This window comes from Orycteropus afer, unplaced genomic scaffold (genome assembly GCF_000298275.1).
Source record: "Orycteropus afer afer isolate SDZICR_OR568_19922 unplaced genomic scaffold, OryAfe1.0 scaffold00097, whole genome shotgun sequence".
NCBI lineage: Eukaryota > Metazoa > Chordata > Mammalia > Tubulidentata > Orycteropodidae > Orycteropus > Orycteropus afer.
This window is the reverse complement of record NW_006921684.1, coordinates 5,746,845-5,755,834: the sequence shown is the minus strand read 5'-3', so window position 1 is coordinate 5,755,834 and position 8,990 is coordinate 5,746,845. Positions and strand designations below refer to the sequence as shown.

At 39.7% G+C, this 8,990-nt stretch overlaps 1 protein-coding gene across 1 annotated transcript in view; it reads right to left on the bottom strand.

Moving 5' to 3' along the window:
• SRGAP1 (SLIT-ROBO Rho GTPase activating protein 1) overlaps positions 1-8,990 on the bottom strand; it is a 460,449-nt gene that overhangs the window by 205,656 nt on the left and 245,803 nt on the right. Inside the window, 2 exon segments of the mRNA XM_007942730.1 lie at positions 3,468-3,517; positions 6,822-6,838. Of these exon segments, the coding sequence (XP_007940921.1) occupies positions 3,468-3,517; positions 6,822-6,838 (67 nt within the window).

The window sequence follows — 8,990 nt, the reverse complement described above, 5'->3', positions numbered from 1 at the left end:
CAGTCAGGTGCTTTAGCCACTATGCTACCAGAGCTCCTATTCACGTAGGTAGAATGTTTTAATCCTCTGTACTCTTATGGTCCTTAAGTCACAGAATTTATTAATTTGTAATATAATTTTTATCTCTATATTTATTTCCCTTACTAGAATGTGGACACTCTGGTGGCATAGTGCCTAAGGCATTTGACTGCTAACCAGAAGGCTGGAGGTTCAAACTCACCAGCCACTCCTTGGAACGAAGATGGGGCAATCTACTCCTCGGAAAGAAGGTTGGGCAATCTACTTTCGTAGTGATACTGCCTCGGCAACCCAAGGCGGGGTTGCTATGGGTTGAGTCAGACTTGATGGCACATAACAACAACTACTTCTGTAAAGAGACCTCCTTGGCAACCCAAAGAGGGTAAGGAGGGGTCGCTATGAGTCGAATCGACTTGACAGCAATGAGTGTTTTTTTTTTTTTAAAGCAGAGTGTAAGCGCCTTTGGGGTATCACTTGAAGATTTGTGTCTCACTCACTTTTGTGGTCTTGTTGTTGGGTGCCATTGAGTTAATTCTGACTCATAGTGACCCCAAATGACAGAAATGAATTGCCTTATAGGGTTGTCCTGGCTGTAGTATTTATGGGAGCGGATTGCCAGGTCTTTCTCCTAAGGAGCTACTGAGTGGGTTTGAACTGCTAGCCTCTCTGTTAGCAGCAACATGTTTAACCACTGTGCCACCAGGGCTCCTTCTTTGTCATCTTTAGTGCCCACCTTTTTGTCTGCCATATAATGGCAATCAATAAAGGTTTATATTCAGTAATAATAAAACAGATTTCCTATTCTATTTTGAAAATATATTTTAAATGAAATTTTAAATCAAGGTAAATAAAAATCTGATTTAACTAAAGTTAAAGTTTCTAAAAAAGTCTAAAAAGGGAAGAAAAGCAGCAGCTATAATAGATTTGTCATGATTGTTTGGTGGAATTATTAGACCCTGCCAAATAACAAAAGAGAACTATTTTAGTAGACCCTTGAAATCTCTACCTTTAGAGCCAAAGAGGTGAAATTTTTATGGACATGTTTATTCATGTCAGTGCATTAGCCAATTATGGTTCTATATATGATCACTTGAAATTTTTAAAGTTTAAAAAGTGAAAATGGTGTATATATTTATTTACTACCAATTATTGAATGTTACTGTTTTTTTCTCAATCTAAGTAGCTCATACAGTGTCAAAAGTTTTTATTTTTATACACTTCTGGGCTGATTTCCCAAAGTAGTTGGTAAAAACATCGCTTGTTTCTATTTAAATGCTTATCTAATGAGAAAATATTTTCCCTCCTTTGATTGATATTTCAAAGATACTGAAATGAATCTGACAGCCATATTCAATATATGTTCTGCAACTGCATATTTCTGGGCTGCTATAATCCAAAGTGTCAGAAGTTTTTCTTATTTCAAATATTTGTTATATGTGCAATCCCCCAACATGGCATTCCTTGCAGCTGCTGGAAATCATTCAGAACCTTGCCATGTAGAATCAAACCCTGCCATGATCTTCAACTGGTAAGAAACCTTGGTTTGTGTTCTGGTTACTGAGTGCCACTCTGACAGGAATATACCACAAATGGGATGGCCTTAACAAACAGGAGTTTATTCTCTTATAGTTTGGAGGCTTTAAGTCCAACTTCAAAGTGCCAGGCTCTAGGGGCTGGGTGAAAGCCCCTCAACCTTGGGGTCCAGCTCTGCCTCCTGCTCCTGGCCCACTGGAGCTAGAGGCATTTCTTCACTCAGACAGCTGCTGGCTGCCGAGGCTCAGAAGCCCAAGATTGACAAGTAAAAAGGCACAGTCCCAATGTTACCAAACCACACGGCAGGACATTAATTTAAGTCCATTGTAAGTCCCCAGGTTGGCAGAACATGACATGCTGCTGAACAATGACATGGCTACATGCAGGGTCCAAGCGTGCCACAGGCTAGAGACCATTCTCAAAGCTGCTTCTTATCTATAGGAAGCAGACCACATACCCAAAGCAGCTACTCAGCTGCTTGTGGTAGCTCCCACCATGGAGCTGATTGCCAGTCTCATCATGGGGAATAACTACCACCAGCTGCCCAGCCACTCAACCAGGCCCAGCCAAGCTGACATAGAAACTGAACTATGATGGCTTGCAACCAGAATAGTGTTTTTATATGGCTTCAGAATTTGTTGATCTCAGCAGCAGTCGTCTCAACATTTGGAAGTAATGTTCTTTCCTCATTGGTTCTTTTCTTAAGGCAGCAACTTTTCTTAGTGTGATGTGACGGGGCTTAGATTTCTTTGGGTTTATCCATGTTGGATTTTGCTTGAGTTACTGAATAGGTAAATTTATATCATTCACCAAATTTAGGAAGTTTTCTTCCAATTATTGTTTCATTGACCTCCAATGTCACAAATGTTAGGCCTTTTGGTACTGCCCCACAGGTCCTTCAGGTGTTGTTCATTTTTCTGTTCTTCAGACAGGATACTTTCTATTAATCTATCTTCAAGTTCACTTGCTCTCTCCTCCATTATCTCTACCATGCTATTCAGGCCATCCAGTGAGTTGATTTATGGTATTTTTGAGTTCTAACTTTTCATTTTGTTTTCTTTATATCTTTTATTCCATTGCAGAGACTTTCTACTATTGTCCTCAAGAGTTGCTGCCTTTATTTCTTAGGGCATTTTTCTAATGTTGTTTTAAAAGTCTACATCAGAACATTCAAATATCTGTGTCATTTCTATATTAGTATCTGTTGACTGTCTTTACCCATGTAACTTGAGATTTTCCCAGTTCTCTGTATGCTGAAAGAATTTGGATAGTATCCTGGATATTGTGTATATTACGCTATAAGACTCTGGGTCTTGTTTGAGCCATATGGAGAATGTTGATATTTTTGTGTTAGCAAGTAATCAACATGGTTGGATTCAGTATGCAAATTCTAACCAATTTTCAATAGGTTGTGGTTTCAATTTCAGTTTTATTTTTAACACCTTTGCATTGCAATTTGGATCTTGTCTTCATATGTATCACACAGTGGTTCGTTTGGAAGCTGGTCAGAGGCCTATCTCTTATTTCAGTCCTCAATCTTTGGTAGGTATATTACTTAGGATGAGCTCCATGCATGTGCAGCTTGAAGATAAGCCTAAGAATTCATAAAGAACTTTATGAGATTGCTTTCCCACTGTCCTCCCTCTCTGCAATCTCCTTGGTACATTTTGGTTCTTTAGTCTCTACATTTTAGTCCTCTCACCATAGATCTGGGGTTATAGTTTGTCGTAGTGTGGTGGCTTGTGTGTTGCTATGAGGCTGTAGGCTATGCCACTGGTATTTCAAATACCAGCAGGGTCACCCATGGTGGACAGGTTTCAGCAGAGCTTCCAGATTAAGACAGACTCAGAAGAAGTAAGGGGCCATTCATTTCTCAAAGAATTGGCCAGTGAAAACCTTATGAATAGCAGTGAAACACTACCTGATATATTACTGGAAAACTTGATGAATAGCCCTGAAACATTGTCTGATACAGTGCCAGAAGATGAGCCCCTCAGGTGAGAAGACACTCAACATATGACTAAGGGAAGAGTTGACTTCTCAGAGGAGAGCTGACTTTAATGATGTGGATGGAGTAAAGCTTTTGGGACCTCCACTTGCTTATGGGGCATGACTCAAAATGAGAAGAAACAGCTGCAAACATCCATTAATAATCAGAACATGGAATGTATGAAGGATGAATCTAGGAAAATTGGAAGTTGTTAAAAATGAAATGGAATGCATAAAGATTGATAACCTAGGCATTAGTGAGTTGAAATGGACTGGTTTTGGCCATTTTGAATCAGACAACCATATGCTTTACTATGCCGGGAATGACAAATTGGAGGATTGGTGTGGCATTTATCATCACAAAGAATGTTTCAAATCTATCCTGAAGTACAATGCTGTCACTGATAGGATAATGTCCATACACCTACAAGGAAGACCAGTTTCTACAACTATTATTCAAATTTATGCACCAATTACGAAAGCCAAAAATGAGGAAACTGAAGATTTGTATCAACTTCTGCAGTCTGAAGTTGACCAAACACACAATCAAGATGTATTGATTATCACTGATGACTGGAATGCAAAAGTTGGAAACAAAGAAGAATCACTGATAGTTGGAAAATACTGCCTTGGTGGTAGAAATAACTCTGGAGATTGCATGATAGAATTTTGCAAGACCAATGACATATTCATTGCAAATACCTTTTTTCAACAACATAAATGATGGCTATACACGTTGACTTTGCCAGATGGAATACACAGGAATCAGACTGACTAAATCTGTGGAAAGAGGCGATAGAGAAGCTCAGTATCTTCAGCCAAAACAAGGCCAGGAACTGTGGAACAGACCATCAACTGCTCATATGCAAGTTCAACTTGAAGTTGAAGACAATTAAAACAAGTCCACAAGAGCCAAAATACGATCTAGAATATATCCCTCCTGAATTTTGAGACCATCTAAAGAATAGATATCTTTGAACACCAATGACAGAAAACCAGGAAAATTGGGATGCCATCAAGAATATCAATCATGAAGAAAGCATGAGGTCATTAAAAAGATAAAAAAGGAACAAAAAAACCAAAATGGATATCAGAAGAAACGATGCAACTTGTTCTTGATTGGAGAGTACATAAAGCAAATGGGAGAAATGACAAGATAAAAGAGCTAAACAGAAGATTTCAAAGAGCAGTTCAAGAAGACATAGTCAATTATTATGATGAAATGTACAAAGACCTGGAGTTAGCAAATGAACAGGGAAGAACACGCTCAGCATTTCTCAAGCTGGAAGAACTAAGGAAAAAAATTAAGCCTCGAGTTGCAATACTGAAAGATTCTATGGGCAAAATATTGAATGAGGCAGAAAGCACCAAAAGAAGATGGAAGGAATACACAGAGTCACTGTACCAAAAAGAACTGGTCTATTTTTATCCATTTCAGGAGGTGACATATGATCAAGAGCCAATGGCACTGAAGGAAGAAGTAAAAGCTGCACTGAAGGAATTGGCAAAGAGCAGGACTCCAGGAATTAACTGGATACCCACTGAGATGTTTCAACAATGGGATGCCCTGCTGGAGGCACTCACTTGGCTATGCCAAGAGATTTGGAAGACAGCTACCTCACCAACTGACTGGAAGAGATTCCTATTTGTACCCATTCCAGCGAAAGGTGATTCCACAGAATGTGGAAATTATTGAACAGTATCAGTAATATCACATGCAAGTAAAATCTTACTGAAGATAATTCAAAAATAGTTATAGCAGTATATTGACAGAGAACTTCCAGAGATGCAAGCTGGATTCAGAAGAGGGTGTGGAATGAGGGATATCATTGTTGATGTCAGATGGATCTTGGCTCAAAGCAAAGAATACCAGAAAGATATTTACCTGTGTTTTATTGACCATGCAAAAGCATTCAATTGTGTGGATCATAACAAATGATGGGTAACATTGAAAAGAATGGGAATTTCAGAACCCTTAATTGTACTCATGAGGAACCTGTACATAGAACAGGAGGCTGTCGTTCGAAAGAACAAGGGGACACCGCATGGTTCAAAATCAAGAAGGGAGTGTGTTAGGGTTATATCCTTTCACCATACTTCTTCAATCTGTATGCTGAGCAAATAATCTGAGAAGCTGGACTACATGAAGAAGAACGTGGCAGCAGGATTGGAGGAAGAATCATTAACCTGCGATATGCTGATGACACAACTTTGCTCACTGAAAGTGAGGATGACTTGAAGCACTTACAGATGAAGATTAAGAATATAGTCTGCAGTATGGATTACAACTCAATAGAAATAAACAAAAACCCTCACAACGGGACCAATAAGCAGCATCATAATGAATGGAGAAAAGACTGAAGTTGTCCAAGACTTCACATTGCCTGGTTCTACAATTGATGCCAATGGAAGCAGCAGTCAGGACATCAGATGATGCATAGCACTGGGCACATTTGCTGCAAAAACCTCTTTCAAGTGCTGAGGAGCAAAGATGTCTCCTTGAGGACTAAGGTGAGCCTGACACAAGCCATGGTATTTTCAATCTCCACATATGTTTGTGAGAGCTGGACAATGAATAAGGAAGACCAAAGAAAAGTTGATGCTTTTGAGCCGTGGTGCTGGCAAAGAATGCTGAAAGTGCCACAGACTGCTAAACGATCTAACAAATCTGTCCTGGAGGAAGTGTAGCTGGAATGCTCCTTGGAAACAAGAATGGCCAGACTTCATCTCACCTACTTTGGTCATGTTGTCAGAAGGGACCATTTCCTGGAGAAAGATGTCATGTTTGTAAGGTGGTAGGTTGATGAAAGAGGGGAAGGCCCTCAACGAGATGGATTGACACAGTGGCTGTGACGATGGGCTCAAGTATAGCAAGGATTGTGGAGCTGGTGCAGGACTGGGCAGTGTTTTGTTATGCTGTGCATGGGGTCACTACGAGTTAGAGATGACTCAACAGCACCTAACAGTAACAACAACGTGGGAAGAATGGGAATTCTAAGAACATTTAATTGTGCTCATGAAGAACCTGTGCATAGACCAGGAAGCTGTCATTTGGACAGAACAAGGGGATACTTCATAATTTAAAATCAGGAAGGAAGTGTGTCAGGGTTGTGTCCTTTCACCATACTTATTCAATCTGTATGCTGAGCAAATAATCCAAGAAGCTTCACTATGTGAAGAAGAATGTGGCTTAAGGATTAGAGGAAGGATCATTAACAGTCCGTGATATGCAGATGACATAACTTTGCTTGCTGAAAGTGAGGATGACTTGAAGAACTTACTGATGAAGATTCGACTACTGTTTGCAGTATGGATTACACCACAACATAAAAAAAACAAAAAACCTCACAACTTACCAACAGGCAGCATCACAGAAATGGAGAAACAATTGAACTTGTCAAAGATTTCTTATCACTTTGTTCCACAATAAATACCAATGGAAGCAGCAGTCAATAAGACATCAGACGACATATTGCACTGGGCAAATCTGCTGCAAAAGATGTCTCTGTGATGACTAAGGTGTGCCTAACCCAAGCTATGATATTTTCAATTGCCTCATATGCATGTCAGAGCTGGACAATGAACAAGGAAGAACAGAGAAGAATTGATGCCTTTGAGTTGTGGTGTGGGCAAAGAATACTGAAAGTACCACAGACTGCCAAAAGAACTAACAAATCTGTCCTGGAAGAAGCACAGCCAGAATGCTCCTTGGAGGCAAGAATGGCTAGACTTCTTCTCACTTACTTTGGTCATGTTGTCAGAAGGGACCACTGCCTGGAGAAGGATATCATGCTTGGTAAAGTGGAAGGTCAGCGAAAAAGGGGAAGGCCCTTAACAAGATGTATTGACACAGTAGCTGCAACAATGGGCTCAGGAATAGCAAGAATTGTGAGGCTGTCACAGGAACTGGGCAGTGTTTTGTTCTGTTGTACATAGGGTCACCATGAGATGCAGCCAACTCGCCAGCACCTAACAAAAACAATGTAGTTACTCCAGGGTGCTGTACAGTTCCCATGACTGTGCCTGCATTTGGGGCCAAATGGCACCAAGACAGAGAGAAAAAAATAAAACAATGGGTATTCACTCCATGTTCTAGGGATGACAGCTTCTGTGACAGGGGAGGAAAGTGGCCCTCTTTCAGAGTTTTAGGTGCCTGTGGGCTCCCACTGCTGTCTCTCTTGCTACAACTAAAGAGCTCCTACTGGAATTTTCTATGCTCGTGTCCTCTGTGCATTTTCAGATTTCAAGGTGCCCTGAGGTGACTGGAGGGATAAATACGGGACTTAGTACTGCCAATTCAGTGTTATTTTAAATTTTGCTCTTCTCCAATCTTCCTGCTACTGTCCACTTTTCAGAGTCCTCAACAGATCCTCCAGGTCTTCTGTCCTGGATTTACAGTTGCATTCATTAGAAAAAATAGGATGGCATAAGCTGACTCCATCTTACCTATGTTTATCTTTTAATTTCTTCCTCCATTTTGGTGGCACAGGTCTTTTCTTATGCATTATTCAGCTTTTGCTATATTAACAGACCACCCAAAACTTAGTTGCTTAAAACAGCATTTTGTTTAGCTTATGGTTTTATAGGTTAGTTGGTTGATTCTCCTATTTTGGGCCAGCTTGGTGGTGTTCTGTCTTGCATTTGAGGTCTCTTAGAAGACAGCCAACAAGTAGATCATTTAAGATGAACACATTCATGTATCCAGCAGTTGGCTTACCTAGGAGGCCTCAGTTGCCCCTCAGTTGATGCAGTCTCCTTCAACAGGCAACAACCTAATGCAGGTATCTTTCCATGTTTGTCTCAGACTTACAAAAGCATAAGAGAGGACAAGTCCTGGTATGAAAACACTTTCAAGTTTCTGCTTGCCTCACATTTGCTATTGTTCCACCAGCCAAAATAAGTCATATGGCCAAGCCCAAAGTCAGTATGGAAAGGGACTACTTACAGGTTTGAACAGAGAAAAGAGGATCATTTTGGCCAATTTTGCATATCATCTACTATACTGAATGAATATTCAGGTAAGTGTATTACGTATTTGAGTATGTTCAGTTGCTTTTTAAGATGAGTTATACGGGAAATTTAGGAGTCATACTTTTCCTTAAATTGCTCCTTATAGGTTTTGTGCCACTGTCTTGTGACATTTAACATTATATAAAACACCTAATTTATGATGCTTTTGGGAAATACAATATTCTTCTGGAATACTTGTAGAATTCATTCTTTATCTTTGAAGCTTGAAATACTACCAAGAAATATTTATGCTTCTCTTTTCAGTAAGTTTTGTTTGAAAACTCAGGCTATTTCTATTTTCAGATTGTGATATTTTTCTTTCTTTCTTTCTTTCTTTTTTTATAGTGTGATTTGGGTAAAAATTTACAGAGCAAATTCACTTTCCATACAGCAGTTCACATACACTTTGTCTCATGACATTGACCACAATTTACCACAAT